This window comes from Stereum hirsutum, assembly GCF_000264905.1.
Source record: "Stereum hirsutum FP-91666 SS1 unplaced genomic scaffold STEHIscaffold_25, whole genome shotgun sequence".
Lineage (NCBI taxonomy): Eukaryota > Fungi > Basidiomycota > Agaricomycetes > Russulales > Stereaceae > Stereum > Stereum hirsutum.
The window spans coordinates 294,075-316,988 of NW_006763155.1; the positions used below are offsets into that span (position 1 = coordinate 294,075).

At 49.3% G+C, this 22,914-nt stretch overlaps 7 protein-coding genes across 7 annotated transcripts; 1 reads left to right on the forward strand and 6 right to left on the reverse strand.

The window, feature by feature from the left end:
- STEHIDRAFT_69322 (uncharacterized protein) lies at window positions 1–997 on the reverse strand (the record flags this gene model as incomplete). The annotated part of the gene is made up of 3 exons (XM_007311250.1): window positions 1–343; window positions 443–834; window positions 902–997. 3 exons carry the CDS (start codon window positions 995–997, stop codon window positions 1–3), a joined length of 831 nt encoding a protein of 276 aa, XP_007311312.1.
- Window positions 998–2,144: 1,147 nt separating this feature from the next.
- STEHIDRAFT_116472 (uncharacterized protein) lies at window positions 2,145–3,105 on the reverse strand (the record flags this gene model as incomplete). The annotated part of the gene is made up of 7 exons (XM_007311310.1): window positions 2,145–2,253; window positions 2,334–2,375; window positions 2,444–2,465; window positions 2,730–2,792; window positions 2,845–2,916; window positions 2,968–3,035; window positions 3,089–3,105. 7 exons carry the CDS (start codon window positions 3,103–3,105, stop codon window positions 2,145–2,147), a joined length of 393 nt encoding a protein of 130 aa, XP_007311372.1.
- Window positions 3,106–3,954: 849 nt separating this feature from the next.
- STEHIDRAFT_116473 (uncharacterized protein) lies at window positions 3,955–5,619 on the reverse strand (the record flags this gene model as incomplete). Its single annotated transcript, XM_007311311.1, has 7 exons — window positions 3,955–4,093; window positions 4,148–4,353; window positions 4,417–4,557; window positions 4,620–4,748; window positions 4,806–4,886; window positions 4,945–5,154; window positions 5,224–5,619. The coding sequence occupies 7 exons, from the start codon at window positions 5,617–5,619 to the stop codon at window positions 3,955–3,957; spliced, it is 1,302 nt and encodes a 433-aa protein (XP_007311373.1).
- A 285-nt stretch (window positions 5,620–5,904) lies between these two features.
- On the forward strand, window positions 5,905–6,828 carry STEHIDRAFT_163611 (uncharacterized protein; the record flags this gene model as incomplete). Its single annotated transcript, XM_007311312.1, has 4 exons — window positions 5,905–6,059; window positions 6,125–6,231; window positions 6,300–6,413; window positions 6,488–6,828. 4 exons carry the CDS (start codon window positions 5,905–5,907, stop codon window positions 6,826–6,828), a joined length of 717 nt encoding a protein of 238 aa, XP_007311374.1.
- A 353-nt stretch (window positions 6,829–7,181) lies between these two features.
- STEHIDRAFT_31672 (uncharacterized protein) lies at window positions 7,182–15,826 on the reverse strand (the record flags this gene model as incomplete). The annotated part of the gene is made up of 12 exons (XM_007311242.1): window positions 7,182–7,472; window positions 7,543–7,900; window positions 8,050–8,504; window positions 8,561–8,925; window positions 9,014–9,275; window positions 9,334–9,428; window positions 9,513–9,742; window positions 9,806–10,103; window positions 10,201–10,615; window positions 10,669–10,902; window positions 10,964–10,997; window positions 15,789–15,826. Coding segments are annotated over 12 exons (3,075 nt in total), but the record flags the coding sequence as incomplete, so codon positions are not given.
- Window positions 15,827–17,343: 1,517 nt separating this feature from the next.
- Window positions 17,344–18,622, reverse strand: STEHIDRAFT_116476 (uncharacterized protein; the record flags this gene model as incomplete). The annotated part of the gene is made up of 4 exons (XM_007311313.1): window positions 17,344–17,459; window positions 17,533–17,724; window positions 17,857–18,045; window positions 18,571–18,622. 4 exons carry the CDS (start codon window positions 18,620–18,622, stop codon window positions 17,344–17,346), a joined length of 549 nt encoding a protein of 182 aa, XP_007311375.1.
- Window positions 18,623–19,631: 1,009 nt separating this feature from the next.
- On the reverse strand, window positions 19,632–22,105 carry STEHIDRAFT_135716 (cytochrome P450; the record flags this gene model as incomplete). Its single annotated transcript, XM_007311314.1, has 14 exons — window positions 19,632–19,786; window positions 19,861–19,889; window positions 19,947–19,979; window positions 20,053–20,286; window positions 20,341–20,370; window positions 20,426–20,626; window positions 20,689–20,755; window positions 20,827–21,077; window positions 21,146–21,318; window positions 21,382–21,479; window positions 21,534–21,577; window positions 21,636–21,727; window positions 21,787–21,884; window positions 21,946–22,105. 14 exons carry the CDS (start codon window positions 22,103–22,105, stop codon window positions 19,632–19,634), a joined length of 1,665 nt encoding a protein of 554 aa, XP_007311376.1.
- Between the last annotated feature and the right edge of the window lie 809 nt (window positions 22,106–22,914).

Below are 22,914 nucleotides of genomic sequence, written 5' to 3' on the forward strand. Positions count from 1 at the left end.
TTAAACACTCAAGCTCACATTATACCAATAGAACGAGATCTGATCATCCTTCTCCCCCTGCAAGAACACAAACCTTACTCCTACGAAACATGAGAGCGCAATCAATGTGCACGCAGTAGTGAAGTCGAGGCGCCAGATGTGTGTGAGGGACAAGGACCAGACAAGAAGCGCGACCAATAGGGTGGGCCGAGCGACGGAGGGGAGAACGATGGGTAGGGTCTTCCTGCCGATGAGACTATCGCCGCGGATGTCCTTGAAGTCTTGAGCCTGAATCGTTGTTGCGAATATCCCGGCACTGATGCTGATGGCGAGAAGCATGGTGCTTGTGAACCTGGATGGGTCACTTCCTGCAAGGTAATCATCAGACGCAGCTCGGTACCGCACGATGTTCTGATAGAACAAAGCCATAATCATACGGCAGCTGAGAATTTGTACGATGTACGTACCAGAGATGAGAGTCGAACCTAGTTCGAATGAAGCAAATCCTGCCGCGTTCACAACATTACGAACAGCGAAGTGACCAGAGTGGGCGTGCAACTCGTCGTAAATAACGGTAAAAGCGACAAGAGCTACGCTTGCACATAGGACGTATGAGCTGTACAGGGCCGAGAGCCCCCAGCAAAGAGGGACGAGTGCCCATCTCATAATCGTAGCGTTCCGATAAGAGATGCGTTTCGCGGGGAGCGGACGATCGGGCTTGTTGTGATTGTCTTCGTCTGGGTCCATCAGCTGGTTCGAGACGTCGAACTGTAGGAGGTGCAGCCAAACCCAGAATACGACATGAGGAACGTGGGAGGCAGAATGTATGGGTGCGGAAGCAATGGCGAATATCGACTACGAATAGAAGAAGAAAAAAGTCAGCACATTATATTGCGTTAGAGATAACTTTGGTATAGCCTACGATGGGGATCAATGTTGTCTTGATGTCTGACTTGGTGAAGAGGAAGAGTGTCCAGGCATGACGGAACAAGCTTCGTACGAGTACTGTAGAAGGCATGGTGTTGATGGGGCTCTGTGGGCGGGACGATGTTCAAGGGGCAAGTCTAATCACACCAGTGTTTTATAAAAAATGCTCACTCCCTTAGCGTAGTGTACTGCCCGATGGCTGGGAGTGTTCTCAGAGAACTTGTGCGCGAATGACATAAGGCCATTCGATGATGCTCTTATGATATTCAGAGCGTTTTTATCCGCGTGCGCAAGTAGTATGCTGTCCATATAACGCACGAGAGGACCGAGAAGATAAACAAGACTAGAGCATAAGTCGTGCGTACTCCCGATGACAGAAACGCGAGCGTTCCGTGATTGTCTAGTGCCTCTAAGATAAACTGCGCAAAGGGTCGAGGCAGGGAAAAGGTGAAGACAAGACCTGACAAGACCAAAGCTCTCGGTAAAGGCCTCAAGATAAGCGCCTGTTCTTCCACTTGAGCTGTGGACAAACGCATCGCCTTCTGAACATCAAACGTATTACCCCCCGGCCCCGTAGTATCAGCTCCCCGGGTTCACCAACCTACTAAACTCGAACCAATTTAAAAGATAAGTCTCACAGCTGTGTTATTTTCCCTTTATGTTGGACCATAGAACCTGTTGTTGAGTGGCACGGTATAAAGGGACCCTGAGCAGAGGGGAAGGCTTCCCGACCGTGTTAGCGAAAACATTGAAGGTGGTACATAGCGAGATCTCGGATCGTCCCAGAAGACATTATCGCTATCAGAAGCTCTTTTGAGAAGGTTCCGCCACGTCAAGTGAAGGTGTGTAGAAGGAATGCATCGATAGGATGTATCCTGGGTACCTGAAAACCCCCATGCGATCAAAAGAGCTGTCTGCGCTTCGTTCGTATAATCGCCTTATTCAGTGCTATACACGGCCAGCCAATGCTAGTGAACGGTGCTTCAATCTGCGCTGTTTGCGCACGGATTGATACGGAGTTAAGCGAGGTTGAAAAATGGAGGGCTCAGCTCTCCCCGGAACGCGCCCCGTTCAGACCAGCGTTGTGAGCCCGTTTGGACCTTGTGCAAAGGATAGCTTACGTTATATAACTAAATCAAGCCATTTGTACCATTTGCTGTCCACCCCGCTTCGGTCACTGAAATGATCCAGGTAAACATATAATATATTCACGATACAGCTTAATGGGCTACAGAGGGCTACAATGGTACATAAGAGATAGGGTGTGGGTCTATGTACCCAGTCCAGTCGCCACATATCGGGTTCCCTCTCTGTTCGAGTACATTGACCACTCGAATGTCTGAAGCTCTGGATACATGGACACGAAACGGATTCTGCAGGCTTAACTGAGTGACAGTGTGCATAGAATGAAAGATGTGGAGACGTACCTTAACGGACTGTTCGACTCTCGCAGGCTACCCGACCACGATCTTGCATGCAATATCTGCAAGGGTGAAGATCAGTGATTGCAAGCTGTAGGTTACTATGATGAGCTCACCGGTGAATGGCAGACAATGAACCTGCATGAGATGTTGCTTGTCAGGTCACAGAAAGACACGATACGAAAGACTGAGGGCGACTTACACCCTCAATGTCATTCTTGCGTTCATACACAAAAATAGCATATGGCCAGCATACTTATATATACCCTGACTTAGCCTTGTAGAATAACCTGCGGACATATATGAAAAGATGGTGGGTGAGCATACTCGAAGGGAAGAGGACAAGAGGAGGGCAGAAGGGAAGAGGACAAGAGGTACGCAAGGACTCTTCTTAAGACGTACCGGTGGAGGGCAATAGCATGGCTGTGATGACGAGGTCCCTAAAGATGTATATTGTCTGTAGACCTAGCGAAGGGACGGAGGAAAGTCAATAATCATCCATATAAAGGCAGCTTACCAAAAGAGAACTTCTGCATCGTAGCGACTGCGTTGAGACGCTTGCCAGCGACGATGGAGAAGCCCGTTTGGCCTACTGATGTATATATCGAGAAGAGGAAGGGGAGGTGAGCGAATGACTTACAGAAACAAGTGTATTGGAGCCCGTGTGGATTTGTGGCGATACTGGTTGAAGACTGGGAGAGGGCGAGACTGCAAGACAGAAAAAAAAGACGTAAGAGTGACTTCGACTTAATGCCACGTACCATTCAGAATCCTTCATGAAGGAAACAAGCTGTTGTCTCTAGGAACCTCTCGATTAGAGCTCCCCGAAAGCTCGAAGGCCAACTCCAAGCAAGGTGACAGTCGGGCGTGCAGGCACAGCCGGAGAGTCGCACCGGCTTAGAGTTGGCAAAGAAAGGGACTACTAATACAGAAAACCGGGTGCAGCCAGACTGCTAACGCCCTGAGGAGCTGTCTGTACTGTACGTGCACAATGAAGAAGACAGTGCTGAGATGTTGAGAGAGACAGAGCTGGGATGTTGAAGTTGAACATCGAAGTCGCGAAGAGCGCGTCGATGCGCTGGCGTCGCCCTTTGCCCCGATTACATAATCCAATTGCCCGGTGTGGCACAGCGACCCTCTTGGGCCAAAGTTGGGCACCACAATTTCTTAAAATCAAGTTTAAAGGTTGGGGGAACATTTCAGCTAGCAGGAATGACTATCTTATTGACATATCCGAAGAAAAATTGGAGTTTCATTCAGAGACTGATTTTCTATGACATTGTCTTGTATATCTTCGACACTGGCTGGTGCTGATCGCAGTGTGGCCCGCCTTTGCTTTGAGGTTCCATTCTCGAATCAGGCTCAAGTCATTTACTCTGTCCTGTAACAATGGATAGGTTTGCTTATTGGGCTGCTCTGAGCATGTATTCCTTCACAAAACAACACACAAAAACACAGTATCAAGACAGTCATGCAATATTTCAAGAGCAAGCAAGAATATATTCAGGATTCGAACCTAGAGATGTAGACAGAATATATATACAATAGATAGAATTGGAGACGGTGAGAGCCAGTAAAATTTATGAAATGTCTAATGGTTTTGAATCTAAGCACCACAAGTGAACGGTTAAAGACCAGTGAGGATATTGCGCGATCCGGCACCGTTGAAACCGCTAGAGCTGGAAGCTGACGACTGGGCGGCAAGCTTGGCCTTGGTCTCCGGGTCATAAAGAGAGTTATCGCGAGCAATCGTCTCGTCGATATACCTGATGAAAGAGTTAGCACATGAAATGATGGACAAAGTAAGTTGAAATACGCACTCCTTCCACGAAGAGGATGTCAGATCGCTACCCCAGGCAGCGAGCTTTGCACCGTACCACTTGTCGAACTGGGCCCAGAAATCCTTTGCTTCCGGCACCTTGCCTCCTCCTCGAGCGCGCTTGCGACTGGGTTCTCCATCTCCAGGATTGGAACTGTCACTCTCGGATATGTTGAGAAGATCGGCATGCTCCATGGCAAATCGACGCTGACCATCCACCATGAACATCAGAACAAGTCAGAACATCGTCATAGATAAAGGGAGACGAACCATCAATGCAATGCGCAAAGTGTACTTAAGGTCAAGGCCTTCAGTCGCTCCACCCCGTTTGTACCTCTCGGCCATATAATAAGTAAAGCCCGCGAGGTTCCGTTGATTCTTTGGGTCTCTGCTGAAAAGACTCTGTTGCAGCTACATATGTTTCATGGCGATCATCAACTATCGGCTGGCGATGTAAATGTAGATGAACTCACGTCAACACGGAAGGCGTTCCTCACGCTTGAGCAGATTCGGCGGATGTGTGAACTGAGCGCAGTCTCGCGGCTAGGAACACCATAAACATTGTCTAGCTGCATATCGCCGCTATTCGCCTTTGCGTATCGCTATAGACATTGAATTAGCATATGGGTATGGAAGCTTCGAAGATTATAGATACATACATTCACATCATGATTCAGTGTCTTTACTGATGCCCTTTCGGCCTCGAAGATAAGGTCCTTTGCAAGCTTGCGCAAGTTTTTCTAGCACAATCAGTTAGCAACAAAGGAATAAAAAGGAGAAGTATAGGAATAGACATACAGACTGCTCGTCATTGAAGTTGAACGTGCTCTCCAACCTACGCTGCAGGTCGGCATAGAGGGCCTTGACATTCGCAAACCCTTGTTGATTCGCCTCTGCCTGGCGCTTACGCTCGAGGATGTCACCTAAGACAACGGCGAGCGTATAGAGACGGGTTGCTACGTCTGCCTTACTGAGCTGGTTGCCAAACTGGTCGGGCAAGGAGGCAAGCTATTGAAGGACCAAGACACAATAGTGAGACACACCGATAGAGAGGAACAATCAAAGACAAGGACTCACCCTGACGAAGTCCTGAAGGTGGTTACGAAAAGGATTGTCGAGGCTGAAGGACTTTGCGAGATTGTCGACGTAGAGCGTAGAAATGACAAGGTGCTCCTCGTCCGTGGTACTGTCCGTACTGGCTGTCTGGTTCACGATGGAGGTACCAAGTGAGGTCGAGGTGGCCTGGGTCTGTTGGTCTTCGGCGAGAGTCGACGAAGTAGAGAAGGGCTCTGGAGATGAGGAAATGGAGGGTGGGCCGTTTGGTCCTGGAGTCGAGTATGGAGAGTTCATCGAATGAAGAGACGGGGTATGCTGATAAGAGGCCATAGTCGGAGGCTGGAGTTGCATGCCATAGGCCGGAAGCTGATATTGGCTAGGGCCAGGAGGGTAAGGGCCCAGAGGGAGGTTGTTCATAACTGCGAAGATAGCGGAAGGCGGGTAAGCGCACTGAAGAGGTCGATGAGGGAGGAGCTATCGTTGTGATGAAGGGAAACAGCGGGAGATACCAGAGCTTTTATATGAAAACAGGAGCCTGTCACATGAGTGAATCGTCTTGTTGACCAGAATCAACAGACGCGACGTGTTCATGCACGCCCCTCATCAATTGCAAAATGACTGAGTTCCGAAATATAAAACGGAGATGGGCTGGTCGGTCTTGTCCAACCCCTACCCCTATCGTGGTCGTACCACTCCCTTCCCATGCGCATGACCATGCCTACGTGTCCTCAGTCACCCCAGTTGCAGTCTGGCAGACCTCCAGCGAGTCGTGGCGCAAAGCGGCTTCGTTCAGAGAGCCCGACTCGGTCATCCCGTGAGGCGGTGAAGCGAACGAAAGCCTTGAACCTCACCTCTGCGTACGCACTGACAGCATACTCTCCACTGCCCTTTTGGCAATGCTAACCAGTGCTACTGTCCACAGCTTGTTTGCACCGGGCGGTATCCTCGATAGTCAGACAACCGACTCTCAGTATGTCCGTGGTCTGGGAGACGGCGATACGGATGGGCCCGAACGTGGTCTATGTTCAAGTATGTCCCATCACCCGTCCATACCTCTTCTTTCGATTTTGTCTGAGTGCTTTTGCTTCTGATGTTAGGGGGTACTCCACGACCACGAACACCTTCACCACCAGTGTTCGGAGAACCGTCGCGGCCAGCACCTACCTTTCATAGCGTGAAGTCATCAGGGAAACAGGCTGGGGCAACGTCTGGTGAGCCCTTCCTTCACATTTCCTTAATGTTCCTTGACAATTCACTGAATGACTCACCTATCCCTGATTTACAGTAGCCGATGATGAGCCAGTTTTGTTGCCCAGTGCTGAGCTAGCTGAAGCCTTGGCTAAGGAGAGCCTGGGAAGCATCAAGGACCTCCTTCTCAACCTTGTCGAACACGTATTTGACAACCGTATTCATGCGTTGGAGAAGCGTTTGGACGAAGAGTGGGAGCGGAGCTACATGCTGAGAAGTGATAATAGGTTTATGACGGCTACCATCGATGAGTTGCAGGCAACTTTGGCCAACTGTACGTGCAACAGTATGTCTCGCTTCGCTCCGACCTTACCAGGTAGTCAGTACCCGGGCTCCCCAACTCCCAGTGCGTCTTCGAGGGTTGCAGATGAGTACTAGATCCAGTAATTTATTAGTTAAATAGAGACAAACTTGCGATCATTCTTCATCATCTTCCTGAGTTGCCGTGGTTTGCGAGCCAGGTATTGACGGCCAACATGCCAATTAAGGACAATATTTACGTGAATTCGGAAGATGCAACCGCGAATGCTCACAAGTACCAGCACATCGAGTCCAGCATACCACGAAAAATATAGTAAGAATCTAACTAAAGTACAAGCAAGTACTGCCATAACTTATCGACGAGAAAGTGTCTGATTCTGTAAAGCTAGTAGTCTCGGGTGTTGAGCTGCACTGTGCTCTGCTGGTAAAGTGGACGAGCTGTCGACTGAATGAACAGAATCAGGATTCTCTGTGGTAACCGTCCGGCGTGCATGTTTTTGAGCGGCAATCTCTCGCCCAACACTGGCCTCCACAATCCTTTCCTGATCCAGACACACTGAGTGAATCCGGAACCGCTGCAGATGGTAGGCATCCCGCATCTGCGCGGTATTGAGAATCCAATCATCGGCTTGACCTTTATGAACAACCTGATCCTTCTTTAAGGTGGTAAGTGAGCGTTCTTGATATACCGAGCGGGTGGACGCCACTGTGCAAGCATTTGCAACACAGTTGTGCTGCGTGTTGACCGTGCATAGGATACTCTGGATAGCAAATAGACATACACACAAGTCAGTGATGAAAGACAGAATGGAATGGACTCAGACTTCTTACATCGAGGGGCACAAAGTCGAACTGTTGAAGAAGATGAAGCTGGGGCATGCCGTATGATGATGAAGATCGTGATGTGTCGGTTGCTTGGACGAGAATTCCGTCTGGGGTCTGGGCAAAATCGCAAGGGGATCCTTTCATCTGCACAATCTCACACACTCGCCCAACATATGTCTCACCAAGTGTGTGTGAGCGCCGGACGATGACAAAACTGCCGATGCAGCAATGATCACCGTTGTGAAGGTAGACGGATTCGGACGTCTTGAACGTGAAATGCGAGTGATCAAAAAGAGTGTGGTGGGCAGTTTCAGGTGTGGAATGCGAAAGGAGGATGGATGCAGCATGATGGGGAGCGGCGGTGCTTGTTAATAAACGGTCAAATGATCGAGCAGGTTTTTTGTCGGAAATGCAGGTCCCTAAGGAGAAAGATCATGAGCTCATACACTGTAAAATATACAGGCGCATTACCAACCTGTGACTTTGGCAGATTTATGGCCCATACCAAGATACTGAGTCACGGTGTTAGGCATGGAGACAAGTGATTTCGGCCCAGGACCAACATGTTGCCATTTTGATTGATCAAAACTGAAGTGTGATTTGGTTGTCGGTGCGCGCCTCGAGTTAGAGAGGGTGAGGGACTCGAGTGGGGTGTCTAACCCGGCTGATTCCTTTGTCGATCGAGATATAAAGTAGCCGCCACTCAACAGGTGGCGAATGCGATTGCCCTGAGCGAAGGCGGCTGCAATATCACGAGAAGGCGAGAGTCGATTAGAATGGACGCTTTTCGCACGAATGACAGCATTGAAAGATTCGAAGGCCTCAGTCGCGAACAGAATAGCAGGCCCAAACCGGCGTATGTGGTCTGGAAGGTGAACGAGAATATGGAATTTCGGCTTGTTGAACCAGCGGCAAGTCCACCGCGCAGTACAGAGCAAAAACTGCTCGATTTCGGTCTCGAGCAGTTTCTAACAACAAAGAAGTAAGCACACAGCGTGGATAATTTGAACGAGTTGAATCTTACAGCGTGCACATCAATATCCTCAATTTCTGGTTGCCACACAAGTGGTATCAGCTTCGAAAGAGAGACCCACGTCGCAAGACAATCAGGCGAAACAAGGTCGTATATCACAAATGGGGCAGCCTGAGCGATTGCACGAAAGTCTCGTCCGGTGAGTGAACCAGAGTACTGAACTAGAGTATGGCCAGCGAGGGATGAGATATTCAATCCAGAGACGTTTAATGAAGTGAGACGCGTTGCGAGAAGCTCCTTCTTTTCCGGTCTCTTCTTGAGCTGGTTCTGGACTAGATCGCGCCAGAAGTACTTCACGAACCCAAGCAGAATGACATGCAGAATCTCGACAGGTGTGTCTTGGTGGGGATCAAGGCCTTTGCGAATTGAAGCGGGATGTCAATCGAGGTATGATAGAATTTAAATGGGATACGCTGAGAATAGGCACTAGCATGTGCGACGAACCTTTAATACGCCACACAGGGCTGGTGATGTTTGCCGGTAGGTTCTTGATCTCAGCATCGAGAGCGGCTTGCTTGTCGCTAGTGCCACGTTTGTTCTTATATGAGCCGAAAAGTTTCTCGAGAAAGTGGAGCTGGTAGGTGTCCTTGACACCGGAATTTGTTCGCATCTGCTGTACTTTGGTCTTGGTGTCAAGCGTTGATGCTTCCTTGAACATTGAATTTAGAGTCTTTGTGGTATCTTCCTTCCTGCGAGGTTTTCCAACCTGAGCATGTGGTTGAGATCATTGCTAATTTGATTGGGAATGCAGAGAGAGAACAGACCTTTATGAATTCCTTGACACGAGACATCATTCCAGCCATAGACTCCACGACCTTCCTTCGCCGCCCTTTCGACTTCGTACCATGTTGCGATTGAGCTCCGTCAGATGAGGCAGCATCACTCCCAGCATCATCGCTTCCAGCTGCGCTACCCCTATCGCTCTCCACTGCTGAAACTATACCTCCATCCCCGTCAGCGGCACGTCCTCGTGCACTAGGATCTGCATCTGCTGTCGCATCCGACCCCTTGACCCAACACGCCCGACAGAAATACTTTCCACGAAGACCGATGTGAGCAGCAAACTCGCTCTGCATTGGATTATCGCCGAGAAGGGCGAGGACGCATGGTATCATCAATACTGGGGCATTTTCGTCGGAGTCCCATGCCCAGATGCCGTCGTGCTGTGCCTCTCTGAATGCAAACCATGTGAGTAAATTCATATAAATCAAAGACAGCTGTGGTAAAGTGACGAACTCAAGCTGATCCAAAATACCGTCAAGCATCTCAAGCGGTGGTGCGATGTTGGATGTTGATAGGAAGTGTATGTTGAACTCTTTGTGTGTTTCACTTCGCGGAAGGCCAGCGGGCGTAAAAAGGAAGCTGTTATGCTCGTTCCATTTCTTTGATACATTCCCAGATGTATCGTCACAGTACATCCATATCGGAAATGCCAGAACACGATGCCCTTTCGAAAGTGCACGCCAACGATTACCAGCAGTGGGATCGGTAAGGGACCATGGCGATAGTGTCTCTGTCTCAGGGTCATAGATATCTGCAACAAAGTATGATACGCACATGTATATTAGCAGCATTCCTAGTAAGAGCGGTGTAGATGGCGAGGCTGCAAACCGATGAGAAAAGAGGCTAACCAAGGATATGCTCCGGTGCAGGAACACCATACGTCGCTGCATCCATCGAAAGAGTCGGTAGGTTCTTGAGAAACATCCTCGCCGGTACTTCATAGTTCTTGTGCTTGATGACTCGCCACCCACTGCTCGTCTCACTACTCACTGGACGCAGCTCCCAGCACTTTGCATAGAGAAGATGGGGACCGGTCTCGGCCTTTGTGAACCAACGGACAGGCATGCAGAAACGGCCGTCGGTGAGCATGGCGGGCTCGTGAATGAAGTAGTCTCCATCGCGGAAGCGCGCCATCGGGGTCAGCTGATCGTCAGGTAGCTCAGAGAGCCATCGTTCAGCCTGACGGGCCTCTGACAGTGACCGGCCGATGCTACGTTCGGGGTAGAAGTAAAGGTGAGGGCGAACCAAGGGGTTTGCCATTTCCTATCGTTATGCTCGATAAAGCCCACATGCGGAAAAGATCAACATGAGCGTACCTGTGCAATGATCTGGGCAAGACTATTCACGTAGTAGTTGTGGCCCAGTGCACCCTTGTAAGGTATACTGTCGATGCCACACATTCCTTGTAGAAGTGCATTGAAAGATTGAATCGACTTGACCGAAGGGACATCCTCGACGTCATTGATCTTGAGCAGCCACAGAAATAGATCTAATTGGCGCTGTGAGAATACCGAGCGTGGAAGATGCATGAGAATATCCAGTGTACACGTCTGTAAAAGACATCGCATGAGCGTGGACGATCATGGTAATTTAAGAATACTGCAGACTTACGATCTTGCTCTTCCACGGAAACCAGTGTCTCTCTCTAGTGAAAGGATCTCGTGTTTGCGTCCGTTTTGGTGGTGGCGGGATTGATGTATCGGTTCCATTGTCAACTAAAAAAAATCAGGACAATCGCCGCTATGAGTGTTGCACAATGGTGCAATCTGGACTGTGGAAAGGAGACTCATACCGGTTACCGTAGGCTCTACAGGATTTTCGGGGCTCTGTTCGCTATCGGACTGCTCAACAACATCGTCCTCCGAGTCTACCTCCGATACAGCATCAAGGCGATCAAGAAGCTGCTGAGCGATGGAGGCCACACCGGCCTGTTCAGCGGTGAGCTCTACGGTTGTGTCCTCTGTGGCCTCGAACAGATTCCAGTTAAAGCCACTGAGAACGCTTGCATCCGGCGGCAGTGGACTCAGTGATTCAGCTGAAGATTCCATAGGTGTATTTCGAGTCAGAGAGTGAAGCAGAGATCGAATACCGCTGTCAACGACAGCAAGAGATGAATCACTGGCGGGTGTTGGTGCCACACTGCCAGACGTAGACGCCACATTGTTCGAAGCTGTCGTTATCGTTTGCTGACGTTGTCTCTCAAGAGCAAGGAGAGCCTGGTGCCCGACACTGCCTTCGTGTTGCGGTATATGCCACTCGTGGCGGATTCGGGAATCATTGCAGAGCTTGCATTGCCAGCCGCTTGAACCATTTGATCTGGTGGCCTGTTCCCAGTCTGATTTTGGGTCAAGATGGCATCCAATATTTCTCGAGGAATTCCCTGAACTTACATCTGTTGTTGGGAGCCATGTATAAAACAGTGCAAGTGGTACGAGCTGCAGATGTGGATGAAGACAACGATGCTCCGCCATCCACCGTGTTCCGCCACACAAGGTTTGACATTGAGTATCGGCGCTCACCCTTTGCGAGCGGGTTCAAAGTCCGCCGTGACGCGTCTCGCTGACTCCCGTTGCCGAGCTGCCGAGTGGCTGCTGGCCCGTCACTTGTGAACACGCAAACCAAAATGCTGCGATGATGTGCATAGTTACATCCAAAATGGCTACATATAAAATCATCTAAACTATGTCTCTTTCATTTGGTTGCGACAGAATGTTTTAATCTCAGCGTGAACGAGCTACACACCAGACCCTACCTTCATATCAAATCACTCGAAGAGATTGCAGAAATTCCGTCGCAACCAAATGAAGTTAATACATGTAAAATAATATTCCAGATTTTATGAGATTTACTGGGGTAGTGGACCCTGAGTAAAATACGCAATGGTCTCGCACATAGGTGCCACCCAGCCAACTCGGTGAGTTTTCCGGTGGCCCACGTCGAAATGACATGCGGCTTGCTCGGCAGCTTTCAAAGTCCGACAATTTGCAATGGACATCGCGCTTGGTGGGAATGCCGGTACTCATTGACATGCGGCGATTTGACTTGCTTATGTGATCCGGTCTTGAGCGGAGCACAATCCGGTGGCGATACCTCGTTCAACCATCGGCCGCGCTAACCGTCGCACAACTCAGGTACTCAGCACCAACGCATCGAGGGCCTTTGAATCAGACTTAAATACAGATTGTGCAACACTCAAAGCTCGTACGCAAACATCGCCCATCGCGGCTTGCTCAAACGTACGCCATCAGATCCTCTGGCCGTGTAGCAAAACAAATTTGACGGCCTCTGAGAACCCCTGATATTGATAAGGCCAAGCATTATGTTCAAGTCAAGGGCTGGATAGAGGAAAATGAAGTGATCTGAAGAGAGAGCATGTTCGCAGCACGGAACAGATATGTTTAAAAGTGCGAGCATAGTATTTACATTGCACTGGATTCGATATCACTCGGCCGAGGCCAGAGTCAGTTCAATCATGCCTGGTTGACCAATAACACAAACTTGGCACATTGAACTCTGGGTAGGTATGAATGCCAGAAGTGGTATCGAGTGAAGAACCGGAAGATGAACACGAACTTCAAAGTTAGACGGCGATTCAACGGGACACCAGATAATCCCGGCGTATCGTACAGTTGACCCAGATACAGGCCGTTTTCGGCCGGAATTTCCCAATTGCCCAAAGGCGTCGGGCCTGAACACCACACATACGAGGGCGCATAGGGTGCCCATAGCGGCACTCTGACCAAATAGCCGTCTAGAACGTACTACGACAAATGCTTGTGTGTGATCAATATGGGGCCTGAGCGAGTCTCAACCATGAAGAATTCTCATAGCATTCAACAACACCAGATAGTGTGCCGATCAAGAGATAGAATGATCACGAACGGACCGAATTGAATCCTCAGTACTAGTACCCCTTTGCATTCGGAAGTCCCAATCGTATTGCGTGTCGTGCCGCCTCCCAGGCGATGAGCGAAGTCTACGCGGTCTTAAGACTGTTGATGCCTTGGATATGTGTTGTCGATGACGATAGTTTGGTACCAGGAAGCTCCTGCCGTGGTTGCTGCTTCGGTGCAGTGGACTACGGTAGGCGGGACGACCGCAGTTCGATTTGAGTTGACGCGTCGAGCTTTCGCGGTGGCGCCACCCTAACCCTGCATCCGGCTTGGTCCGGGCTCACTTCACTGGGCTGTTACAGCGTATCTCTGACAGGTAGCGGCTTCATGAGCTCCATGACAGATCGGGCTGTACATACTGAGTGTAATGTAAATAAAAAGGGAGTCCCTGGAACATCTTAAGCATTTAATATGATTTTCTGGAAGTGGCAGGCAACGTGGGAAGCTCAGCGGGGCAAGGCCAAGGGTGGCTTGCCCAGCCACAGTTGGTGCATCTTGAGCTACAAATTGTTGACAGCCTCGATGGGCAGCATCACACATGCCATGTAAGTATTAGTAATTCCCTCAGCTGCTCAGCTTGATTTTGAGCAAGGTAGCACAGTATTTCTCTCTGTTTACTGTACTTTTTCAACCAAAGGTTCATCAAAAATGTACGACACCGCTCAGTTTTGCCCGGGTCACGGTTCAGAAACTGTAGGAAACCATGTGTGAGTGTGATGGGCCCCATAAATGGTTCAGTCTGTAAATGGATGTGTCACGTATGGAGAGAACAGCCAACCCATTATGATCACTGTGATTGTGAGCGGAAGCGGTGCCAAAAGCTTGAGTCCTCAATACCAAAGCAGAACCTGTAATGAAGGGACGGAAGTAAAATCAGTGAGAGACTAGATAACACATTGAGTATGACCTTACCACGGTGGACTAACCATAAGAGATTTGCACTATGCACATCTTACCTGTGCTTTAGTGAGCTGCTGTTGAGGCAATGGCTGTTACGACCGGGCTTAAGCTAGGCTTAAGGGCGGCGTCGGTTTCGTGAAGCGGGGAACGATCGAGTCGTTCGGCGCCGTCGGCTTGGGCAATCAGCGAGGGGCTTCGGAGGTTCTGGATCCGGGGTTCTGGCTCGGTTCGTCTAGACGCGGCGTCCGGTCTAGGATCGAGTTCGTTCAGATGAGGTGTCCTCTTCTGAGGCAGGCGTCCTGCTAGAGCTGATGTGGATTCGAGGTTCTGATGGTAAAGCTCTTCAGTAGTCGAGATTCGAGGGGTATCGTCTTGAGGTCGCACAAGACGATATTGAGAATTCTGGTGAATTCAACTGAAACACTGTAGGTACGATACAAGTGAACAGGTTGGAGAATCTCGACTACCAAGGTCCGATATTTATACTAATACAAGTCCGTGTGAATTGCCACGTCATCTAGGTCCGCCACATCAGCCTAAGAGTTCGTCTGCTCCGCCGAGCCAGAGTCAAGCCACGCCAAGATAGTCTGTGTCCGACAGAAGTAACGTGTCCGCAGTCCTCCTACGTGTCCAGTCAACTATTGTATGTGTCCGAGGTAAGTATACGTGTCCATAAGAGAAAGAGATATGTTTGTAGAAAGGTTTTTAAAGGGATTTTAGTAAGAAAGAATCGAGCCGAAGTCCGGGTGTGTGCCGCCTTACTAGGAATGCGGTAAAGGAAAAGAAAAGGAAAAGATACACGAAGTAACAAAGAAGAAAAAGCGTCTATAACAATGGCAGTGAACTGGATAGTTCGTTATATTTCTACGCTACATACAAGGTCCTTATATACATGTAGCGACATAGGTGAGAATATTATACTAAATTAGTTTGTTGCACAGACTTGCTGTGCATCGAGTTGTATCGTATCATACGGTGCAGTCATATGCACTCATTGTGTGAGACTGATGTTCTCATGGGTGAGAACACCCATGCATCATACGTGAATGTCTAAGCACAAGGCCCGAGTTTAACAGATCACTTCTTTTGTCAAAGGTGATCTCCACTAGTGTTCACCAATGCTCAACTTTGGCCATGCCAGCATTGAGACGGGGAGAGTGGCTTTGCATACGGACTTGGTATGGTTAAGGATCAGGTACCCGTTTACAAGAGTAAAGGTACTCAGAAGAAGGTTACACTCTACAGCCTTCTCACACTGTACTTAATCTGCAGGTTCAGCTGAATTTTTCGAAAAGAGGCCAGGATGATTACCATAATCCCAACCCTCGGCCTTGCCTAGCTGAGCTTCCCACGCTACCTACCACCTCCAGAAAATGGTAAGAAATGGCTTAAATATATCAGGGACTCCTTTTTGGGTATATCACACTCATTGTGTACACCCTGACTCACCATGGAGCCCATGAAGCCTCTACCAGTCAGAGATACACGTACGGTGTGGCAACCCAGGGAAGTGAGCCCGGACCAAGCCGGATGCAGGGTGGCGCCACCGCGAAAACTCGACGCGTCAACTCAAATCGAACCGCGGTCGTCCCGCCTACCGTAAGTGGACGCGGTGGTGATCGCTTCGTGTTGCATTTTGGCACAATTCGGGCGGAGTTTCATCGCCACGTGGCCTTTGTCGCTGCCACTGCCGCCACCAATGCACCACCGTCATCACATTGACAGATTCAAATTGACCTCCTCCGTCCCTCACTCTCGCGTCGGATTCTTCAGTGTGAAGCTCAGTCAGCACTCGCTAGCTTTCAACTCGCTCCTCAACGGTGTAGACTCTTCTTCGGCCGCACTGACGCGACCTTTTTCTGGTATCGGGGGCCTTTAGTGCTCCGTGAAGGTTTCAACATCTGGTAACTATGTCTGTCCATTTTGTTATACTCTTTTCCTCTAACTGTTAAGTTACTGATCTAGGTACTCTTATTTTCTGACGAGACGAACCGAAAGCATCACGAACTAACGCAGCAGGTCATTCGGTGAATGGACTACGGGAGTGGAAGGAAGCACATGTCAGACGGTTGTACTGGTGCGTCCCCTTCCTGTGCCGTGTTCGGTGAGTATGCTCTGATACCTGCATGGCGTCTCTCTCTCATGTGCCGAACTCATCTACTGCGAAATAACGGCCACGACTATACCCCTCGCTGTTTAACCACACAAACGCATCCAGGGACCGTGCCCACATCCTCGAGTGACCCCCCCCCCCCCTCATGTCGTCTCGGACGCCTTAGCACCGCTGCCAGTCAGATACAACATGGTTGACACTGATATTTCGGAGGTGCGCCCACTTGTTCCTTCCGCCCAGGCTCTATCTGTTGACCCCAGTCATTTGCATGTCACGTTCTATCCTAGCCCTTGCTGTACGCATCCTATGTCGCCGTGCTAGCTTTTGCTTGACATCTATCCCCCGTTTTACATCGAGTGAAACGGGATGCACTGCCCCTGTCGCTCGAAATGGAAATTTATATCCAGAGATCTTGCTATCTGGCGAGCGACCACGAAAAAGGGCTTTTAGGTATACCGTCTTGCTCTTTCCGTCACATTGGTCTTGCCCAACCTTTCATATCGAGCCTCAGATCATCCCCAACCCGACCTGTCCAATTCGAATAGCCGCGATCCCCAGCAGCACATTGTTTCTCTGTCGTTAGAACAGCACGCACTCTGGGAAGGTTGCTCTGAAAGGCAGTGGTAGTGTGTGGAACTAATATAGACTACCATCAATTCTCGGCGAATTGTTAATCATGATAACTACACAGCATTTCCGACTTCTCAATGCTCAGTGCCTCCCTAAACACCGCTCTCTTTAGTCGTTCAGCCTCTCTAGCGCGGTGACTTCGACTTCTTCACGACTCAATAGCTCAATTTTTACCGCCAGGCTCCACATGATCGCCGCAACGACCGTATTGTCGCCCACTGATCACGAAGACACTCTTCCAAAGCGTTCCTTACGCTCTCTCGACCTTCGTGTAGTGTTTGAGTCGAAAGACCTTTCTCCCTTTCTACGACATGGCTCAGCCAAGGCCCTTATATACGCCTTGGAATCCTTCACTGTCGCCTAAACCGCCGAAAGGCTTTCCCAACTTCTGTTCCTGACTCGTCGGTTTCATTGACTGTCATACCTCATATTCCATACCGAAACCAAAATCACTGTCACCTCCGGATTTCAAGGTTCGTCTCCAAGGGTGTCGTCTTCATGCATGACCAGATACGGGTCTCCGTGGCGTTCACAATACATGCTCGCTCTTCCTTTGCGAGCTCCTGCAGATCTGATAGATGTGGCGCTACGTTGACAAGCTGCTAGCTCTCACATGGAAGTAAACTGTAGGAGCCACATCTTACTATCTCTCGACCCATTCTCACTGAAATCTACGACATTCTGCCTCATGCGGTACATGATAAAGGTTACCGTCACACGAACAGTCAAAAAACCAACACCGAAGGCTATTGCATGGCCGCCTGAATACCCTTCCTGAAATCGTTGTTCCTCCGTTACTGTATCTTTCGATTTTCCATACTCATGGTTGCCCACCCCTATGCAAGTTCAGCTTCCATCATCATTTTTGGCTGTTGCATGCTTCGCAAAAATTCTTCCCGATCTCCTTGCTCGCTCGGGTTCGAACTTGGATAGCTCATTTCGCAAGTAAGCGCGACCGCCACACTTACCCAATATAACCTCCAGCTCGCGGGTGCCACGTCCTTTCAGCCCTAACCTCTTCGCCGAGGTCTTGCGCTGGAATGTTGAAGGGGTTGTCCTTCGAGGATTTTGAAGGAGGCTTCGTCGCGTAGCTGCAAGTGCTAGCGTTGGTTGGCAATTGCGTGTATCGCCTGGTTCGAACAGTGAGACCGAGTATTCTGGGATGAAAGAGCCAGGACTACGATGCGGCGATTCCTCAGTGTCTCGGACCGATTTGTGATACGGATGATGCGGCAAAATAGTTTAGGTCGGTGCTCCCGCGAGTTAACAGTCAGCTATGTGTCGAATATCCGTGAGTTAATCTGCTCCTCGTCACTATTTCACCGGGTCGTTGACACTTTCCAGTATCTATAGCAATTGTATGCATACGGTTCCTCATCGTCTTGTGGTGCGATCGCCCACAGAATCAGCAGTATCAGACTACTTCGAGTAGCTAACCGTGCTCATCTCTTGCCGCGGTATGCCTGCTCAAATCTCCGTGCAGCAGCCGCCACCAATGATAATATAAAGTGCATCATGACTACCATTATGGGTTTACACCCGGGGATACTCGTGTCGGCGAGTCGTCCAAGCTGTGATTGCTCTTTCGAGTACAAGAGCCTGCACTAGCGGGATTCCATTCCTGTAAAAGTGCCCAAGTGGGGCACCCCTCGCAACTTTGGCTGCACGTCGTTACTCCATACCTATCATGCCATCGATGCTTTGTATCCCGTCCCTCCCGTCCCTGTGACTCATGATCGCACCAAGACTGGCTGGGCGCTTTGCATCATCTTGTTCCTCCCATATATATGATTCACAATCGCACTAAGGCTAGTTGGAAACGGCATAGTCAGTGATTGAGATGCCTCGTTTCCTTTGTGCGTGCTTCTCAGCTCTACATGTATACCCAACGGATTTTCAATCTTTTGTGTCACTTGGTGCATCATACCACGATCTCAGTGACCCTGTCTATAGCGGTGTCCTATCGTACCGTCTCTGAGGGACCCATCACGGGGTTTACGCCTAATTAGTGGCAGCAGCCACAGTACCTCGGTGCATGTCACGGATATCGCTATACAATATGTGCGGGGCCTCATCTGAGGCTAGAAAGAGGGAGACGTGTGTTGTTCGTGTACACCATGGAACTAGGTCCTAGCGCTGACACCGAGGACGGCAATAGACGGTCAACCTTATCCCGCGTCAGTATCACCTCCATTCCGCTAGGTGTTTCTATTTTCTTGGAGATAATAGAAGCGTACAATCCACCCTGGGCGGCTCTTGTCGTGGGTCATCGCTTCTTCGGTCATCTGTATGGGTGAGACTCAAGTCGCCTTGTAAACGAATACCGCTGAACGTCCGCCGGAGCTCGTTCAAGGACTGTAATAAGTTCAGGAAGATTCCTTACTTCGAATGGGCGAAACATTCCAGGCGATGTGGCATGACGGGTGATGTGTGGTATGTGTGGCGTAAGATGGAATTCATTCGCCGGTTATGTCCATTAGGGGAGTCGAGTTGTTCAACCAATCAGTAAGACCGGCGATAAAGCAATCCAGTCTTTATTTGTACATCGCGAGAGGAGACTTTGAATATTCATACACGCCCATAGTCAAAAGGCCACCTCATCCCCAGATAGTAAGGGATGTTGCGGGCAAACAAATAACGAAAATAACACTCGGTATTACCACAGCTGGAGCCTTCTACAAATTTCTCGACCGCGCCGCCGTTCAGTATAACCTCTTCTATCCAACTACATCAACTACGCCATCTACGCTTCAGGATTTATAGGCGTAAGTATCAATGGCATAGAAGGTTTCATGCTTCCGGAGATGACTGGGGATGATACTGCTCCCATTAGCCAGTCAGTCGTCTTGTCGGTGGTTGAGAAGCGGAAGCTGGGTATCAAGAGGGACAGTATGATCTCTGTAAGCGGCAAGAACAGTGTGAGAAGAATGAGATAATTCTGCAAGGCAGAGTGAGACGGCGAAAGAACCCACTGATCTCCATTTGCGAGAACTTGAAGCCACTGAACGACAGCATGTTAATATTGGGCTTATGTTGAAATCGGAAGGTAAAGGCATACATGCAAGCTCTTCCGCCCCCCAAAAATGTCAACCTAAGTCAGAGGTGTAGCGCGTTAGGTAAGTATAGACAATAGGGGGGTGTTGTGGGGCATTTTCGGTACGTACATGTTCGAGTATACGCCTGGAATGTGCGCATTGATGACGCTCTCCGGAAGGGGCGAGAGCCATCGCTCAGGCTTCCACTCGGTCGCATCGGGACCCCATATGAGTGGGTCCGTGTTTAACGTCTGAATGGCGACAAAAACGGTCGAGTTCTTTGGGATGAGAATCTCGTTGATAGTACTGCCATCGTTGGCCCTGATGGGTGTGCTCAACGGGAGCATTGCGTCTTTGCGTGCGCTGAACAGAGATATAAGATTCATTACATCGTCATAGTCAAGAAGATAAACTCACATCCTGGGAGTTTGAGTTATCGGTGGATAGCTGAATGATCTTCAATTAATAGGGAGATAATGTGATCGTGAAATGTACAACTTACGCGCGAAGAGTTTCCCTACAGATAGCCTCCAGATATGGAAGCGCATGGAGGTCGTCGTAGTCGAGGTCACCACCGTACTCCTTTCGAGCGTCAATTAACTCTTGACGCAGCCTATCCTGGACCTTAGGATTCAGAGACAATAGCAACATGATGCGAGACAATGCGGAAGACGTCGTGTCCATCGCGGAGAAAACTAAAGTTCTACAATAGATGGGTGATTAGTCTGGCACATAAAACTGTTAGCTTACGTATACGAGACTCACGACATCTGCCCAAGTAACTCGTAGTCGGGCATACGGTCGGCCTCATGAGCGTTCAGATTCGATCGCACTAGGAAATAAAGATGACAGATCCAGATATTTTGGTCAACATTAGTACTTTGTAACAGATGCAGAGCTCACTCAAAACACTCATAATATCCCGGCCTTCACCGATCTGTTGAACAACTGTGTCATCTCCCTTCTCCAATGCCGCCTTCTTGAGGTAGAATATTTTCTTCGACGTCTCATCCATGGCTTTGGTAGCCTTGATCAAGAGCTGTACATTTTTCGAGGGCAAGAACCGTACGGCCCAGCGGCGGAAGGAAGGGGTGCCGATATTGCACACATATGGAAGGATCTGTCGTAAGATCGGAATTGCCCCAAAGGCCGGGCTATTTATCCATGCTGGAGTCAGCTCACTCCTAGAGTATATGACTTTGGTATATATCATAAGACGCACAAGAGCATCTTGACTGCTGCCGCATATTGGTTTGATTTCGTTTCGTCGAGCGTCTCGAAGGAGTATCCGAGTCCGCTCTGGCCTACGATCTCTAGCGCAACGCGTGTCATCCATTCCTTGACATCGATCTCCTGCGGACCGTTGGCTAACTTGGTCTGCAGAATATCATGAAGCTGTTATGCGAGAAAAACAATATACTCAGCCCGAGCGGTGAATCTAAGAGCAGAGGTGCTCACCTGGTGCGTGATTTTATAGAATACCGGTATCATATACCGCATGTGATTGGCCGAGAAAATAGGAACAAGGAGCTTCCGCTGGCGGCGATGGAGGGTGCCTAAAGGAGGTCGTCAATGGAGAAAGCTATCATAGATCTTACGGAGGAGCTAACCGAGTGTTCCCAATAATCCCGGACCGAAGAATATCTTATTAGCCCTGAAAAGAGGTTTCCCTATCTAGTGCTTGCTCGCTGAATATAAGGCATTAAACCTACTCGATGAATGCGTCTGTCTCTTCGAAAACATCCTGATCCTTTATCAGAATATTGTACAGGGCCTTCGGGTCTCCGATGTGGAGCTGAGCGTCCTAAAGTGGGTTGTCAGACCGGTCCAATACAGATGATGAGCTTTAGTGGAGTGGCGTACGCCAAAGAATCCCCAGATTTTGGTCACCCTTCCATATTTCTGGACCATGGATTTGTGAAACTCCCAACCGTGCAGGCTAAATACCTGTCGGAGGTTACCTGGGGAAGAAGATAGTTAGAAACTCACAATGTATATTCAATGCAATTTGAGACTACTTACCGTATGCAAACGACTGGGATGCAGGTCCCGGGATGTTACGCAGATGATATTGCCTGTACCAATGGTGTACTTGAGATAGAATCACGACGACAACGGACGTTACTAGCAGTGTAGCAGTCGTGACAGCGAACAACTTCAGAAATGTGACGTTGAGTAGCATGGTTTCCAGGGGTTGAAGGAGCAGAAGATGGATGAGGCCTTGAATCAGTGTGTAAAAGAGGGAGGCGACTCCTTGAAGTTATAAGTTCTGAAGGTAGCCGTACATCAACGCGCTAGCCAGACCGGAACATCTATAGAAAAAGAGGGGAGTCAGCACTGATTGAGAATTGTACATGGTTTTCGTAGTGGTTCATCATGACAACAACATTTTACGTGTCTGAATAGGATTAAGTCCTCAAAAGCCTTGTACAGGTGCTTGCCTTTGTGGTCCAAAAAGGTCAAAGGCCGCTGAAGATTCAATTCCCGTCTCCGCGCAATTCAAAACGGTGTACATATTTGGAGATAAGTAGTAGAGCGCCAGGATGGGCGCAGTGATGGGCCTAAAACTTCGTTAGAGATCATGTTGGACCAAAAACTATGGGTACTAGGACTATCAAAGAAGGAGTCATCGACGACTTTCCATATTCCTCGTCTTCGACCCCCTTCAAACTTCCACACGAAACATTCATGGCGCAACAACAAGTGATGTCATTTAGATGGCGCAAAAGATTAAGACTGGGATTTTTGCAGTACCGGGGCAAGCACTCGCGAGCCTATGAACCGACGAGTTGGTTGGTCCCAGTGGACCTATAGATAAATGCCCCTCATAGGTTATGGATGCTTTGTGGACCATGTGTCCATTGTGGAAAGGGATTCAATGGACCCCACACATATCTGAGTAAGTCGTGTGGAAGCTCTATTTAGAGGAGAGCACTCCAAGTAAATTCTACCTTGGAGCGCTCCAGGGACGCGACATTTCTAAAAGGCAGA